General features: G+C 38.9%; 3 protein-coding genes across 4 annotated transcripts; 2 read left to right on the forward strand and 1 right to left on the reverse strand.

The window, feature by feature from the left end:
* Positions 1 to 168: 168 nt before the first annotated feature.
* On the forward strand, positions 169 to 5,936 carry si:ch211-107m4.1 (heterogeneous nuclear ribonucleoprotein U-like protein 2). Its single transcript, XM_024283236.2, has 11 exons — positions 169 to 760; positions 2,115 to 2,191; positions 2,308 to 2,550; positions 2,623 to 2,735; positions 2,829 to 3,092; positions 3,258 to 3,380; positions 3,465 to 3,566; positions 3,768 to 3,936; positions 4,638 to 4,865; positions 4,934 to 4,989; positions 5,604 to 5,936. Exons 1-11 carry the CDS (start codon positions 306 to 308, stop codon positions 5,661 to 5,663), a joined length of 1,890 nt encoding a protein of 629 aa, XP_024139004.1. The 5' UTR covers positions 169 to 305; the 3' UTR covers positions 5,664 to 5,936.
* Positions 5,804 to 9,208, reverse strand: nudt22 (nudix (nucleoside diphosphate linked moiety X)-type motif 22). Its single transcript, XM_024283237.2, has 7 exons — positions 9,064 to 9,208; positions 8,703 to 8,826; positions 7,857 to 8,463; positions 7,662 to 7,787; positions 6,557 to 6,654; positions 6,176 to 6,269; positions 5,804 to 6,068 (listed from the first exon to the last, which is right to left on the reverse strand). The coding sequence occupies exons 2-7, from the start codon at positions 8,786 to 8,788 to the stop codon at positions 5,937 to 5,939; spliced, it is 1,143 nt and encodes a 380-aa protein (XP_024139005.1). The 5' UTR covers positions 8,789 to 8,826; positions 9,064 to 9,208; the 3' UTR covers positions 5,804 to 5,936.
* Positions 9,209 to 9,774: 566 nt separating this feature from the next.
* On the forward strand, positions 9,775 to 15,930 carry dnajc4 (DnaJ (Hsp40) homolog, subfamily C, member 4). 2 transcript variants are annotated; one of them, XM_024283234.2, is made up of 8 exons: positions 9,775 to 9,841; positions 10,286 to 10,343; positions 11,863 to 11,977; positions 12,090 to 12,180; positions 12,445 to 12,623; positions 12,958 to 13,119; positions 13,351 to 13,437; positions 13,909 to 15,930. In XM_024283234.2, the coding sequence occupies exons 3-8, from the start codon at positions 11,886 to 11,888 to the stop codon at positions 14,003 to 14,005; spliced, it is 708 nt and encodes a 235-aa protein (XP_024139002.1). In that variant the 5' UTR covers positions 9,775 to 9,841; positions 10,286 to 10,343; positions 11,863 to 11,885; the 3' UTR covers positions 14,006 to 15,930. The 2 variants fall into 2 exon arrangements, with proteins under 2 accessions (XP_024139002.1, XP_024139003.1); XM_024283235.2 differs by having other exon boundaries at positions 10,277 to 10,343; positions 13,909 to 14,333.
* Positions 15,931 to 16,096: the final 166 nt, after the last annotated feature.

Below are 16,096 nucleotides of genomic sequence, written 5' to 3' on the forward strand. Positions count from 1 at the left end.
AGTAGAAATTAACCAGAACATTATAGTAATGCCAGCTTGCAGAAGAAAGGCTTAGCCTTAACAGAATTCAAGGGGACGAAACCAAAGTCGCTCTAAGTTACAGTATTATTTTTGGTCACTGGGTGGCAGCAAATAGTTTTTGTTTAGCAAATGACAGCAGAAGAAGAACCGTTAGCCAATCAGAATCAAGATTTTACGATGACCCATGTTTTGAGTCGAGGTGTTTATTTTCTGCCAGTTTTCTTTTAGACTTAGCTTTTTATTTTAAACAAGGCTTCTATTTTAATTCGTTTTGCGTTTTAGAAATGAAGCTGGCAGATATTAAAAAGCTAAAAGTGACCGAGCTGCGGTCCAGACTTGTAGAACTCGGCTTGGACAGCAAAGGTCTGAAGGCAGAGCTCGTGGACAGACTGTGGGCTGCAGGCGGATCAGGTCAGGATGGAGACTCTGCAGAAGCGGGGAAGGAGCTGGACTGGACGGTAGCATCGACGCCGCTAGAAGTCCAGGAGAAGTCCTCCTCACAGCCAGCGGAAACTGGTGTCACTGCGCCGTGTGAAGTAGACCGTGGTAGGAGGTTCACAGACTGCGCCACACAGACGGAACCTGACTCAAATCCACAATCGGTGCTGCCCGTCTGTGGTTCTGAGGGGAAGCCCACCCGGCAGGCTGAGGGTCCACATGCAGAGGATCCAGGAGAGCACGAAGATCTGGGCAGGGGAAGAGCTTTCTATGAGTTTAAAGAGGAGATTCGATACAAAAGGTGAGCTGTTGTCATTTCTAAAAACACGTACAGACTTTCCAAACATCACAATATCATGGAAAAGGGTTTCCATTTGCACAATTTCATTGGAAATAAACTTTCATAGAACTTAGATTCAGGGCCTACTGTTTTATTTATAAAGTATTTTACATAAATTGGACCTCCTGCTGAAACCTGCAAAAACAGGACGCACAAATTTGAATGCTGAGGAGAAATCACAATTTACTTCTCAGTTTGTGCAAAAAAGATTATGAGAGATATTATTATCACTTCAAATCAATCAAAAATAAAGTATTTTGAAAATTATACACATATCTTCAATACTTCATTAAGGAGTCAGGTCCTGCTGGAAGATGAAATCTGCATCTCCATCCACATCCTCAGCAGAAGGAATCATGAAGTCCTCTAGAACATTCTGCTGGGGCTGTTGCAGTGATTTTGGATTGAAGAAAGCAGAGTTTACCAACACCAGTGCTGGACATAGAGCCCAAGTCATGACTGACTGTTGATACTGGACCTCCAGTTGCTTAGGTTCTGCTCCTCACCAGTCTTCCTCCAAACCCTTCAACCAAATGAAAGGTTTTCCTTTCGTCCGGAAACAGGAGCTTGGACCACTGGCCAACCATCCAGTCCTTCTTCTCTTTGGCCCAGTTGAGACGTTTCCTCCTTTGGTCCATAACTGACCCGATGAACCCTACAGTTGTAGCCCATCTCCTGAATCCGTCTGAATGTGGTGTTTTTGATTCCACTCTTTCTGGATGTCTGCAGTTTTTTGAATCTTCTGATAATCAGCTGAAGCCCATAGTCGTCTCTTTTGCTGGGGCGTCCTCTCCTGCCACATTTTGGCCTTCCAGCCTCCTTAGATATGAACTTTAGTGGCATACCCAGACTATGGAGGGGATCAATTATGGTCTTCTGGATAGTTGTCAAGTCTAAAATGTTCTATATATTATACCACACTGAGACAATTAAATTGACCTAAACCAATTTAATGACACTCGAGGAAGCTGTGCAGATGCTTTGAGTTTAGTAGTTGGTGAAGCTCAATTTAAAACATTCATATCCTGAGAAAATTGAACAGATTTCTCCACAGTATTCAAGGTTTTTGAAATCCAATTTTCATGGGTTTTATGAGTTGGAACTCTAATTTACTGGTATGTAAAAAGAAACAAATTAATAACTTGAAATCAAATAAAGTGCTCACTGAATCTATATTCTTTGAAAGTATGAAAGCAGTTTTAAATAAATTGAGTTAAAAAAATGCATTTTGAGATGACTTAAAACAGTGTAAGTTTATTCAATGGACTTTAGAATAGTTGTCTCAACATTTTACGTGTCTGTTTTTATCATCCAGAGCCAAATCGCCACAGGCTGCACAAGAGAAAGAGGTTGCTGAGCAACACAACAAAGATACTCTCAGGTTTGATCCATGTGAGTTTAACATTCCTCTTACGATGAAACATTCAGGGACAAAAACAAAAAAATATTTGTGTGAATTTGATGTTTGAAGTGCAGATATATTGTAAGTCCTCTTGTTATTTCCACAGATGACTGTCACCTCCATTTTGAAGTGGGTCCTGATGGGTGCAGTGGGCAGCCGCGCTTCTGGGATCGTTTTCCTTTGCTGTGGTCAGGCTGCAGGTTCACCCACGGGGTGCAGCAGGGCATGGTGGGGTTTGAGGTCAGAGTGGAAAGGATGGTACTGACTTCACAAGCAGGAGATGGAGAGGTCAGGGATCCTTTTGGTTTGAGAGTTGGCTGGTCGGTGGCTGACAGCTCTCTGCTGCTGGGTAATTAGACTCACTGTTCGAAAGTTTTCATTCTTGGGAGAAATTTCTTGTTTGAACAAACTGTTTCTTTAGGTGAAAATGAGCTCTCTTTTGCTTATGATGGACGAGGAAAAAAAGTTCTGGGTGGAAAAGAAGAGACGTTTGGAGAGCCTCTCACCGATGGCGACATCATAGGCTGTTATGCTGTGAGCTGCTTTTTTTTGCTTCACATTCCTTAGAACAATTTTTTTTTTTTTTTTTAATCGAGTAAATTTCCATCTCATGTTTTCCATCGACAGTCTTTCTCTGCAGACCACATGGAGCTCTCTTTTCATAAGAACGGCCGTTTGATGGGCGTGGCCTTTTCCTTAAGCGTCTCCAGGCTGCGTGGTCGCGCTCTGTTTCCTCACGTTCTGTGTAGGAGCTGCTCTGTCCGATTGTTTTCCGATCCCGCCGCTCCTGAATGGCATCCTGGGCCTCCTGGCTTTACATCGCTGACAGCTCTTCCTTCCAGGCAGAGGGCGTGCTCCTCACCAGCTCCTTCTTCCAAAGCCCAGTGTGAGGTGAGGAAAAAAAATGTCTAGTAAACTGGAGGACAAAACCATCATGAAGCTACAGAAAAATCAAGTAATGACAACTATATAAAAACTTTGAAAATCAAAGTATCAGTTTATTTGATTAACCTAATCAGTCGTTTCATAGCTCATATTTTCTCTTTGCACCTCTAGGTGGTGATGATGGTGGGCCTTCCTGGTTCAGGAAAGAGCTTCTGGGCCCAAGCCCACATGAAGGAGCACCCAAACAAACACTACAAACTGCTGGGAGCACAGGAGCTGCTCTCATGTATGATTGTCAGTATTACTCCGAGTTCTCTCTTGGTGCATATTTACATTCACCGATTCGTCTGTGAGGAGTTTGTGTGTCTGTTTGTGTAGAGCGGCGGTCAGGAGGACAACAGGCTGCAACAGGCTTGTCAGTGTTTGACCGAGTTGATCAAGATCGCTGCTCAAACTCCAGGAAACTACATCCTTGACCAGGTAGAGTATTTCTTTATCAAGTTTATCTGAAACTCACTAGCATATTAGTCTACTTTTAAAACTTCTGTAAGTATTAACAGAAAAATCCCTGATCTCATTCAGGTATAATAGAAAAAGCCACTTTTAGAAAAAGAAAAAGTTGGTTTCTCAAGACATAAATCCAACAGAACATTTGACCGTTTGTCTCCCGTTTGTTTCCAGTGCAACATCCTCTTCTCTGCACTACATTACAAGCTGCAGCTGTTTGCAGGCTTCAGGCGCCGCGTGGTGGTCGTCTTCCCTCCAGAAGATGAGTGGAAAAGACGACTTTTGGAACAACAGACGAATGACAAAGATCACATCCCTAAGATCGCTCTTCTGAAACTACAAGGTTGTTTTTTGCTGCACAATCACAGTTTAATAAAACCTTTATTTCTGTGGCTATAGTGCAAGCACTACCTTCTTCATCTGTTCGTTTCCTAACTTTTCAAACATATGGTGCATCAGTAAAGAATTTGCGATGAAGGTTTGGAAAAGTTGACATCATGAAGTGTGACAGTACCCCCAGTTTATCCTCTATGTGATCTGGTTATGTGAATCAAAGGATCGGTTGGTGTAGGAAGTGTTTGTGACATTCTCAGAGATGTCAGATGTTAAAATATGAGCATAATTTGTTGGGTTGTATTTGCAATATGAGCTGAGATATTATGTCACTAAATTCCAAAAGTCACTTGTACCATTCTGCCTTCATTTTGCCTCTAATATTGTCAGCATTACTGCATAAAAAGGATTTTTACAATGTTTAAGCCTTAAATGAATTCAAATATTTTGTTTAAATGATAAATCTTATGTTTGAAAAAGAAAAAAAATCTTAAACACACTGTATATTTTTTTGCATTGACTGTTGCTAGTGTTAACTATATCTTGAAAATGAACAGAAAAGCATTAGATTTGCCAATTACTGCTAAAAATCACTGTTAAAACCAATAGAAACACAAGTCAAAATGTTCTAATCATTTGTGCAGATTCAATTTGTGGTTGGTCTCATATTCGGTTTTGGTGAACATGCCGCTTTTTCCCTCTCCTCTGCAGCGAGCTGCAGTCTTCCAGAGCCTCAGGCTGACCTGCAGGAGGAGCTGCAGTATGTCGAGCTGCCGCAGGAACAAGCACAAACCCTCCTCAAGAAGTACAAAGATGAAGCTCGGAGGCTGCTGCCCCCTAACCCCAAACGACCAAAGAAAAGGCCCCGACTGAACAAGAAGAGACCCCACCCTTACGGCCCTCCACCATCACATATGATTCAGTGGCCCAGGCTTCCTGGTCAGTATTAAACACACTATTTTGTTCAACTTGAAGGCTTCTTATTCATGTATTTTGTTTGTTTTCAGGGTGGAATAATCCGTTGTTCCACACTCAAACATGGAGTCAGCTGCAGCCAAGATGTGTGAGTGATGTTCAAGTTACTATTTCAATTTCCCTTTTAAATTTTTCTGTTAAACTACAGAAGCAAAATGATGGACAGGCTGACGGATGAGGTTAGACAGGAATCACCATGGACTATGATGTTTGCAGATGAAATTTGTGGTTTGTAGGGAGAACAGGTGGAGTTAGAGAGGTGGAGGTTTGCCCTAGAAAGGAGAGGAATGAAGGTTAACCTTAGCAAGACGGAGTACCGGTACAAGTGTGTGAATGAAAAGGACTCAAGTGGAAAAGTGAGGTTACAGGGAGAAAAGATGAAGAAGGTGGAGGATCTGAAGTCTCCAGTCCAGAGGAATGGAGAATGTGGAAAAATAGTTAAAAAGCAAGTGCTAGAAAACTTGGACTAGAGACGGTGAGGAAAAGACAGGAAGTAGAGGTGAAGATGCTGAGGTTCTCTTTGGGAGTGACCAGGATGGATCAGGAATGAGTCCATCAGAGAAACGGCACATCCAAGAGGTTTTGGAGATAAAGTCGGAGCGGCCGGACTACTTTGTGGATTTCACTTATTATGAGTTATTTATGGAATAAACAAGGGAACACCATACTCAAATACTTCAACTTCTTCCTTTTGCATTTCAGTGGAACACGCCTTACCAAGACCAGAGCTTCTACTTCAACAAAGGCTCGACTTGCAGCTGATATGAGCCTTCCTGGTGATAACTGGTGGCAAACTGTCTTTCTGCTCCAGCAACAATGGATTATTATTTGCTAACAAGGTGGGCTGTATCTTACAGGGAATTGTCAACTGGTTAAAAAAAAAAAAGAAACTTTTTTTTTTCCAGAAAAAAAGTTTAATAAAAATCCCAGGTATTGTACAGTCTCCAGATGATGACTAGCATTTAGTATTTGCTGTGTTTCAACATAAATCTTTTACAGTGTGATCCTTAGTGGGAATAAAACCAGCTCACGTCATCATGTGTGTGCTTGTTGTGTCGTGTCGTCTGCTCTCCCGGGTTTCACCGTCTGGTAAAGCAGCACAGCTCCTTTTGCCGACGGGCACAGCTCCGACCACAGAGGGCTGCTGCTATTCAGCTGCAACACCTCCTGCAACACATTTCAGATCCAGTACTTTCACACACCCACAACCATCTGTATGCAGTAAGTTGGCTTTCTAGATAGGGGAAAACAATAATGGTAGCCTCACTACTGACCGCTCTGCTGAGGAAGACTACATCTGTGGACTCGTTGGCCTCAGCTCCTCCTTTCCAGTACAACTCTTGGATTTCTTTAGATGTTAGTGAGCAACTGAGGACACACAGGTCAAAGTGAACCAACATCACAGTTTCTTAAACCATAAAACAAGTCAATTGGCTGTTTCTTATTAACTTTATTGTAGCTCATATGTAATTATTGACCTGATGGTTCAAGGTCACCTGATATGAAAATCCCTGGTCATATCAAATCAATTAAAAATAGAACATTTGGATTTCAAATCATCTCAGGATGGCACTAATTCTATAATAATATGAGCTTTTTTTATATAAATGCAGATACAGGTGATGTAGTTCCATTAAAATGGAGGGAATGTTTACCTCACAAAGAACTCCGCACTCGGCCGTCCGGCGCTGGTGTGATTCAGGGCAACACCTAACAGGACGGGCGCTCCAAGGAACCTTAGTGCAACATTCACCTGAAAACAGCAGGATCGAGCCCCATTCAGACTAAAACTAAGAAAACAGGCCATCTTAACCCAGAGTGACATCAGTGTAAAAACAGAATCGTTTTCTGTGGTCAACTCTGTGGTATTTTTCACATAATTTTATTTTGAAAAAGAGATGGGTCTGGGTGTTAAGGGGTTAAGGTGATTTTGTAAACTCAAAACATGGACATACTTTACAAAATAGCAAATTTCTCATCAGTAATTAATAATGTAAGCTTTTGCCTAACTTCAGTGGATCAAATAATTAAGAAAAACAGTGGTTAGAACAGTTCTCACCACTATTTCTCACAAACAAACAATTGTGAAATGTTTATAAAATCTACAAGTTTAAAACCTTTAAGTGTTAGTTTAAGCTGAAGGTGATTACTTTCACAGAAATTGTTTTTGATAATTTCTGCTCTTGTGTTCAGATGGGACATACATAAACCTTCATAATAAATAATTTTAACATTTAACTCATGTTAGAGGTGCCTGAATCTGCTATTATTTCAATTTTTTTTATTTTGTTTTAAAACCGATTCCCTGAATCACTTTGTACTAAGGTTTGACTTGACAAAAATAAACAAAATGGAATGAATAAAACACTGTTTTGCTAAAGTTTAAAAAAGCAAGTACAAACTGACTTAAAAAAAAACAACAATGATTTAGTGTCTTAAAAAATAAAGTTGTTATGAGAAGCCTACTACTGATGAGATTTCTGTTACTATGCAAGGAGAAACCTAGCTGATGTATCAAGAGTTTATGTATAGTGACTCCAAAAGTGTCATCACTTTATTATTGATGACACTTTTAACACTAAATCAATATTAGTGTTTAATCTACAAAAAAAGGAAACATGAAAAAGTCTGGAATGATAAAACCCTCACTTAATAAGTCTTTATGATTTTTTGTTTAGTGTTCGGTATTGTTTTTCTAATAAATACAATAGCTGCAGTATTTTTTATTTCTATTTCACAGAACTGGACAGAGAAACTCACCTCGTCTCTGATCTCAGCAGACACTGAGAAAAATAGCTCTGAGACAACAGCAGCCGGCCGTCGCTGCATCATCACCATGGTGATCTGCTCCTCGCTCACAGTCTCACCCAGACTTTCACAAACTGCCTGCGGACAGCAGCAAAGCTATTATAACACGTTGAGCATTTTATTGACATGTAACCTGGTTTGTGTCACCTTGGGCTCTGGGTGGCCTCCAGGAATGTCCAGCAGCCCGCCCGCCTCTGCCACCTTCTGACTCCTCCTGATGAACACCACCTGATCGTCACTCGTGCACAGGATGGCCCCCACGCCCAAGGGCTGAGCCAACAACGCCAGAGGGTCTTTGAACTCTGCCTGTCCACGCTGACGAAGCTCTGCTGCATCACACGACCAGTTTGTTCCCAAGTATTCCTTGTAAGATGTGAGACCCAGTCTCAGGACGAGGATCGGCTCGCTGCCATGTTCTGCTGCACCGCCTTTGGATTTTCTGTCTTCATTAGTGGGTGAAACTATCGATATTAAACCAGTGCTATGCTGTTTGACATCGTTATTTTCCGTCTTTGGAAGCCTGTTTCTTTGGTCTGAATGGTCCAAAAGTGCATCCCCGTCACCTACACCCTCCAGAGAGTGTTCTGGGGGGGCATGGGAGGAATAGGTGGAAGGTTGGTGATTTGGAGAGACCAAGATAAAAGAATGTAATCTGAATTTTGCCCCGTTGAAAAGCCAAGGCTCTTTGGACAGCCGCTCAGTCCAAACTTCACTTATGTGACGTTCAAGAGCCGAGTCTGACTTCCTGTTGTATCTGTGTGAAATAAAGTTATACATTTTGAATGACAATAACACATTTTGCCCACAAAAAAACAAACAAAAAAAAATGTATTAATTTGGAGCCAAAAGGCAAACTAAATACCAAGTTAGTAACCTAGTGGTACAGTGATCACACTAACACTGAGTTTGACTAAAAATGGATCAGACAAAATAGTCTAAAAATGCCTCCTTTCTTGACACTCGAATATGGGTTGAATTAAATCATCAAACTACCTTTCAGAGACCTCCACTCCCACTTGAGAGTCCCGCAGGCCTCTCCAGGGTGCACAGTGGAACAGCACTGACACCTCAGGGTCCATTTTTGTCACAGATGATGGGGTTCCTCACGCATCAGGATCTGGGGAAAAAAACCAACAGGGTAATTTTAAAAAAGTTAGAATTTAATAAAAAATAAAATAAAATTAAGACCCCCCCTCCCCACTAAAACTAATCGTCAAACTGATTTTGTCGAAACAAAACCCTGTCAGCTTCAGATCATCAAGCTCAAAAGCAAGAATTGGTTATCGTTATTACTTTTTAGACTAACGCTGTCTGTATTCCAACAGTTTGCACTAAAAATATAAACTTGTCTTACCTTTTCAGGTAGGAAGTACCCGGTAGTACAAAAAAAAAAAGCAAAACAGTATCGGCTTGGTCTCTTCTTCTATTAATCACTAATGGGGCTTGTGCTCCTCATCGCCATCTAGTGACCAAGATTGAAAAGTACAACAACTAGGGGATATTTTTAGAGTTTACAATATATTCTATGTATTTTACACCTATTATAATTTAATATGCGTTCAAATTCGTTCAAGTCATAATATATAGTTTTAAACAGTCCATATGTTTTTATTCTTTTTCATTGCCGGACGTGTTTTGTTTTACCATGTGTGTTTTACACACAAAAAAGGGTTGTATCGGATTTTCCGGTTGTATTTCAAATTAATGTCCCGAGCAAACAGAGTAGTTGTCGGGATCTCGTCCTCATACTTCATATTAACGTTGTTTGATTTCATTAATACTTAAACGCAGTTGGTCAAGTAAAATTCAGTTATTTGATTCTCCTCGGTGTTTTGTGTTGACTGAAGTTAAAATAACCATGACCTAAGTTTTGCGGAATTCCAGCTAAATATGTCTTTCTGCCACAGTTTTGCAATTTAAAAAAAGACCCGTTTTTCAAAAATGAAGTCATCTTCAAGAATCCTTTACCAATCAACTATAAGATTGTGTTGATTGTTTGATTGATTGTGACACTGGAAATGAGATTGGTTTATTTTGAAATGTGGCCATGTCTCTGAGGAAACTGTTTCCGGGTGTGTAAGCTCTGGCTTGACGTGTTGTACAACTACGTTGTTACGAAACACATCTTATTGGTATGTTACCATTTCTTAGCTTTGCTTTAAAATACTTTTACACATATTTAATTCGAGTTTTATCATTGTTCACTGCTGACGCGTTTGCCTGATTACTTTTACTATCAAAGTTGATGTTGTGCTGTTAAAAACTCCAGTCAAAATGTTGTTAGCATTAGCTTGTCTTTGCTAACTGCAACAGAACATCTTGTTCTTTTGACATTTAAAGTCTGACCGATTTTTGTTAAGATAGATCACATTATTACAAGAAAAAAATCCGACATTGTTATAACTTGAAATGTCAAACTTTAAAATGAGTCTTTCTGACTTCAAGGGTAGAGAACTTAAGTTTAGTTTATAATAGCGTACACTTCCAAATGTAAAGTTCTGTTGTGTTAAATAAGAGCAGGAGTTTCTCTGATTGGTTTATGTTTCACTCTCCTCTCTCTTTGTTGGGGCCCTCAGTCAAACCCATGAAGGGACTCTGCTGAGGTCAACAGTTTGAATGGAAACGCAGTGAAAGGTGAGGAGGAGTCATGTCAAACAACAGATACGTGCAGCATCACAACACATCCTTGTTTTGTAAAGACTGGTTTCAAAGAAATATGTGATCATTTAGTGATCTGGTGAACAATTTTGTAGTTGTAGTTTAAATCCTCCCATTTGTTGATGTATTGTAATTCTTATCACCATTGCAATATTGATCACTAATATTGTATATCGTAAGTTTTCCTCATATTGTGCAGTCTCACCTCATAATAGTAAAAATATACAACATATAATTTAATTTTAACTTTAGGAATACATTATGTATACAAAAAAAGTTAATTCTTTTATTCTACAAGCTTTCTTAAAAGATCATTATCCTGGCAGCCAAATAAATTCTGTTTCTTAGATGCATTAGATAGACACAGTAATTAAAATAAGGGCAATAAATATCAAATGTCCTAAACTTCCACAATTAAAAAACAAAAATAGATGATTTCAACTGGTCCTCTTGTGAAAACAGTCAGGAAGATTCTGACTGTATTCAGCTTCTTGACAGTTCAGATATTCTGTCTGGAAGGATACACAATCTATAAACAAATAAACCATTAATAATTTTAAATTCCTGCTCAAAAGATAAACTTAGTTTAGTGTATTCCTAAAAATCCCTTTAGATCCACTGTATGTTGATGTTGTTTTACACTGAAATTTTTCCCATAGAAACACTAAATGCAGAAATGCCTTTATGAATTATTGCTTAGTACTTTTACTCTTTAAGATATTTTAATGAAACCAAGGCTAAGACTTTATTTTCCCAATAAATAATTGGCTAAATAAATGCTGTACTCCTTTATCATTATTAGTATTTAGTTTCTTTATTTTTCTGATTAATATCTTGAAATATTCCCTATGTTCTTTCTGAAACTGCAATATCTATACGTCATCAGTTAAGCTTACAATTTGTATCTTTTCTGTTCATAGAAAAGTCAGAGAAAAAGACTTTCATGGAAATTCATATTTAAAGTAAATCTTTTTTTTCTTTTCCACAGTGTGACTTTAGGGAATATATTTGTGACTAACAAGCTAAAAAAATAAACAAGTTGTGTTAGCAACTCTTGCATTCAGCCGTATTTGATCCTCAAGGTTTAATTTGCATCTTCTCTTAAATAAATATTTGACTATAAAAGTTTTATATTTGTGTTTGCAGTTGTTTTCCAGTTACCCACTATTTGGAGTTGTCTTCTTGTACATATGCTCTTGTTTTTATTTAGTATTTTTAGGCAAATTACTTAGTTTTAATAAATGTTCTGTGACTACAAGAAATCTACAATTATTTTAGAATTAGCCTAATTATTATTATTCAGCATATAAAAGGCGTTGATCAGCTTTTGTCCCTGAAAGGTCATTAGCAGAAACGTTTTATTAGTGAAACACAAAAAACTCTTTTCAAACATAAAACAATGTTATATAACATTAAGATATGCAATTTTGTGACTTTAAAGTTTCTCCTCTTCCACAGTTTACTGTCGATACTCACATCTGTCCACTTTGTGCAGGTCAGCCTTGGAAACCTGTTATCATGCAGGTGGAGGCTCAGCTGCGTTTGTGTCAGAACTGTTTGTGGTGCTGCAAGAATGGCTGGAGAATGCTGTCCCAGAGCTACGCACACAGGTAGATGTTTCATGTTGGATGCCTGTTTTGTTGACTAGTATTCTCAAAAACCTGCTTCTTTCAGGTTTAAAATGCCTGCTTTGTTTTGAATTGTTTGTTTTTTTCGCCACAGAAAGCCTGTGAACTACTATGATCTGCTGGGGGTCAAATCTGATGCCACTCTGGAGGAAATCAAAAATGCATTTTTTGACAAATCTAAAAAGGTATGAAAGCTTTTTATCTTTATTTAACACCCAACCACAAGAGGGGGCACTTTCACAGATTTACATTTACCTGTTAAAATTCATTATTTTACAGTATTCATTTTAGTTTTTTTTTATTTAATAACATTAGAGATGTGTGTTTACATTAATATTCTTGTATAATTGTGGCTTAAAGAGTTTATCAGAGGTTGTAGCTTTAAGTCCTCCATAGGAACTGCGTGCCTTCATCAGTATGTCTCTTCCTTTGACTCTTTCATCCTGCAGCTGCATCCTGACAGCGACCCGTCAAACCCAGAGCTGCACAGCCAGTTTGTGAAGCTGAATGAAGCCTACCGAGTGCTGAGCAAAGAGCTGAGCCGGAAGGAGTATGACTTCAAAATTCGACGCCCATACAGCGGCGGTGAGGTCTTCAGATCTACCTCTAGTTACGCCAGCAGTAAAAGGTAAAGATCCAAACATCTGGCAGCACCTGCTGACATTTATTTTAAACATCAAAGGGTTGCCTTTTTCTGTTTTTTATTAGAGTTACTACTATAATGAAAGTCAGGTTTGCAGAAATGTTAACATATGATGTTTTGTTGGTCTTTGAGGGGCTTTTTTTTTCTTTCCAGCCCAAAAATCTCTACATGCTAATTTAAAGGATTCTTTTCCTTGTTTTTTCCTCAATTTTATTTTTTATTATAACAAAAAAAACATATTCTTATTGAGTTAGCTTGATTTTACATCAGGTGTTGCTCTATCATCATTCATAATAACTTTTTTTGTTTTTTGCATCAGTGCGCAGGACAATATTAACTACTGGGAGCAGTTCCGACACGCCCAGCCTCCAGAGATGACAGCTGAAGAGAGGGAACAGGGGAGGAAGAGGAACTTCCGGCTGGTCGCCTACTGTCTTGTTGCAATGATGCTCAGCATCGGAGCCCATATGGTCTTCTTCAGGTTAAAGCCTTTCACCTGTCACCTCACTTTTAAATTAGGCTCTCAGTAGAAATAATGTTTCTCTTCAAAGAATTCTTAATTCTAAAATGTTTCTTAAAGTATAATGTTTTACTGCTATTGAGGTCTAAGCAGCTGTTTCAGCAGCTGTTACAGATAACTGCTCAGTATTTAGGTTAAAGTACTTTAATGATTATTCTGTTGATGGAAGAACTGTTTCCTCGAATCTTTTAGGAAACTGGAAGTAGTTCATAATAACTTCATGGATGAGAAAGACCGAGTCATCACAGAGATCTACAACGAATCCAAAGAGAGAGCCAGGTGAGTGCAGCAGCTCAGCCAAACATCTGTTTCTTCTAATGCTGAGTTCACACCGAATGGGTGTCAAATTTAGATGGATAGACAGCTTTATTATTCCTTTTGGGACGTGCCCGCAGGGAAATTAAAAAATTGACTTGCTGCAAATTTGCTGCTCGACCGACGTTTATGTGTTCATAAACTTGCTGCCAAAAACACGATAAAGTTCAGGACAGGAACAATCAGCTTCTCCTGACCGGTACAAATGACTCATCTTCTTCCCCAGAGTCCAGATATTTTAACGCTGGACGCACCGCGACGCTAAGATTGCGTCTGTACGTTGACTTAACATTGAAACTGTATGCCTTCCCCCCTCGAACTGTGTTCGATGTGAACGTAGGATTAGGCAGCATGTTAGATCGGTGGCACTGAACTTGTTGGACCTCTGTGATGCTGGAAGCAGAATCTGATGGGACTTTTCATTCGGCTCCTCAGGATCAATGGTTTTAAGAAACAGACCGAAATCCTGCGGCAGAAGCACGCAGAGTTTCAAGAGAGATTCAAAGTGCGCAACGGCGGGGAGGACAAGTAAGAGCCTCCAGCTGAGCTCTGCGGCGATGGAGCGGCCTGCAGGTGGAGGACTTGGCGGGCAGGACATTAGTTTTTATTTTTTCATTTTCTGCACCTGCATTTGTTCTGACACAGCAAATAATAGGGGAGGTGAAGGGGAGTTTCATCTGGTCATATCAATGTTGCATCTAGACCTCACTGAGCTATTTATACACACCTCAGTGGACTAGGTTGCGGATCTATTTATATTTGAAGTGATGCGAGTGAAAGGGATCCGCTGCAGTTTGCACAAAAGCCTCCTTGTACCAAGGAGCAACAATGAGTACCATAAAATGGAGACGAGTTGTTTTTTCTTTGCTTCATTTATTTGCTGTAATTGTACAGTATTTGGGGTGGTGAGAGATGCTACAGAGATCTATAGAGAACCTTTTTTTGTTCCTTTGTGCACCTTATTGGTTCTAAAAGACACCAATCAATGTCTTTGGAAAAGTGGATTGAACTTTGAATTTTTTTGGTTCAGAGAACTTGGAATGACCAATATTTAGACTTGAAAAAGTGCCACTGGTTAACTTATTTCTGATTGATCCATTTTGAAAGTACTAAAACTGTAACATTTGTAACTAAAGACCTCCATAAACTGTTTTGCCTTTTCATTTATTTTTAAAGATTTTAAAGATTGTTGTTGTTTATCTGCCACTAAATGCCTTATGTTTTCCTAGGAGGACCGTCATGAGAGAAACCATTAAAATGTCATCTCTTTCTCATCAGTCATCACTTCCTGTTTTCTTTCCCTTGCATGCATTAGATTTCTGTGCATAAATGACTCAAAACCATTCAAACTATTCAGATTAAAACAAACAAACAAAAAAAAATACTTAAGGATCACTCAATTTTTAACTCATGGGACCGGCTGACAGCAAGATAACTGCAGGGTTTGTTTAATCTCAAACTGATAATGTTCAGGCTTTTGTTGTAAATTGTGCCACTTTCATCGTGGGGTTTTTGTGAACAGAGGCCCCCCTGCACTGAGACGTCAGCCAGAGATAAGATGCTGTGTTCTCCCCGCATCACTCACAGACACCCTCACCCCCATGTGGCGTGTGAGTGCCCCGTCATAACCCAAACACAACATAATGACTAAGATTGTGGTGTCGGCAGGCCTCCACAGACATAGACACTCATGCATATTGAAAGACACGGAAGGCTGATCTCCTTTATAAGCTGAATCAGCTCTGACTGTGGCTTTAATTGACTTCTGTGTTTTGGTTGATTACATTTTTTTGGGGAAAAACCCATCAATTTGTCTGTAGAGTCTTCCTTTTTTCTTGCTCTTTTATTTGTGAGACCAAAGAAATAGCTTGGAATTTTTTTTTCAGTTCTTTATCAGCTGCTGATTCTTGTTTTCAACGTTTTTTAGTTTCAAATGTTGCTATTTCTCAAATGAAGTAAGAGCTGATGCTGAAATTGTAGCTGCACATCAGAGCTTAGTGTCTGCACTCTCCAGAGAGTTTGCCAATCACATCACTTAAATGTTTGAATGATGCCAAACCTCCATTAGTATTGTTACGAATAAAGTATTCGTGAAATTAATTTTTTCATAGCTGGAAATAAATTCAGAGGTCAAGGGGTTAAGTGGAGGTTTCCCTGTTTGTTAGTTCTTTTTAATACATTTTTACATTTGTTTGACCCTGTCTCTGCTTTTTTTATTTAAACATTTTATTTTTGTCTTTTGATCTTTGTTATGAAACAAAAAATACTGTTTGATCTCATGTTTTGGGATTTTTGCAGTGAAAAAAAGACTTTACCACATGGAGTGGAGTTTTTGTACAGTTTTGGGTTTGTTGTGAATTTATTGTGTAAAAAAATGAAAAATATGTCTGTAAAAAAGCAGGAGTTGTAATGAAAAGTCAGATTTCAAGCTTTGGTACAAATAAACTGCTTTTAAAGGAAATTATTAGCGTAATTTGTAAAGGAGTAAAAAATGTCCCAGAGAGCAAGACATCATAAGCTTTTTACAAGGTTATTGTCACAGTATAAATGCAACTATTTACACTTTTATTAATTATCTTCAAATCTGATTTAAAAAAAGATAAGATTAGGTGTCCCTTTGGTG

This window comes from Oryzias melastigma, linkage group LG10, assembly GCF_002922805.2.
Source record: "Oryzias melastigma strain HK-1 linkage group LG10, ASM292280v2, whole genome shotgun sequence".
Taxonomy (NCBI): Eukaryota; Metazoa; Chordata; class Actinopteri; order Beloniformes; family Adrianichthyidae; genus Oryzias; species Oryzias melastigma.

Excerpts from the sequence above, each read along its gene's own strand:
- si:ch211-107m4.1 (XM_024283236.2), top strand. The coding sequence starts at position 306 with ATGAAGCTGGCAGATATTAAAAAGCTAAAAGTGACCGAGCTGCGGTCC. Across the intron at positions 2,736-2,828 it reads ACATCATAGGCTGTTATGCT|TCTTTCTCTGCAGACCACAT; the intron begins GTGAGCTGCTTT and ends TTCCATCGACAG. Across the intron at positions 3,567-3,767 it reads GAAACTACATCCTTGACCAG|TGCAACATCCTCTTCTCTGC; the intron begins GTAGAGTATTTC and ends GTTTGTTTCCAG.
- nudt22 (XM_024283237.2), bottom strand. The coding sequence starts at position 8,788 with ATGGACCCTGAGGTGTCAGTGCTGTTCCACTGTGCACCCTGGAGAGGC. Across the intron at positions 7,788-7,856 it reads GAGGCCACCCAGAGCCCAAG|GCAGTTTGTGAAAGTCTGGG; the intron begins GTGACACAAACC and ends TGCTGTCCGCAG. Across the intron at positions 6,069-6,175 it reads TAGTCTTCCTCAGCAGAGCG|GAGGTGTTGCAGCTGAATAG; the intron begins GTCAGTAGTGAG and ends AATGTGTTGCAG.
- dnajc4 (XM_024283234.2), top strand. The coding sequence starts at position 11,886 with ATGCAGGTGGAGGCTCAGCTGCGTTTGTGTCAGAACTGTTTGTGGTGC. Across the intron at positions 12,181-12,444 it reads TTTTTGACAAATCTAAAAAG|CTGCATCCTGACAGCGACCC; the intron begins GTATGAAAGCTT and ends TTCATCCTGCAG. Across the intron at positions 13,438-13,908 it reads GAATCCAAAGAGAGAGCCAG|GATCAATGGTTTTAAGAAAC; the intron begins GTGAGTGCAGCA and ends TCGGCTCCTCAG.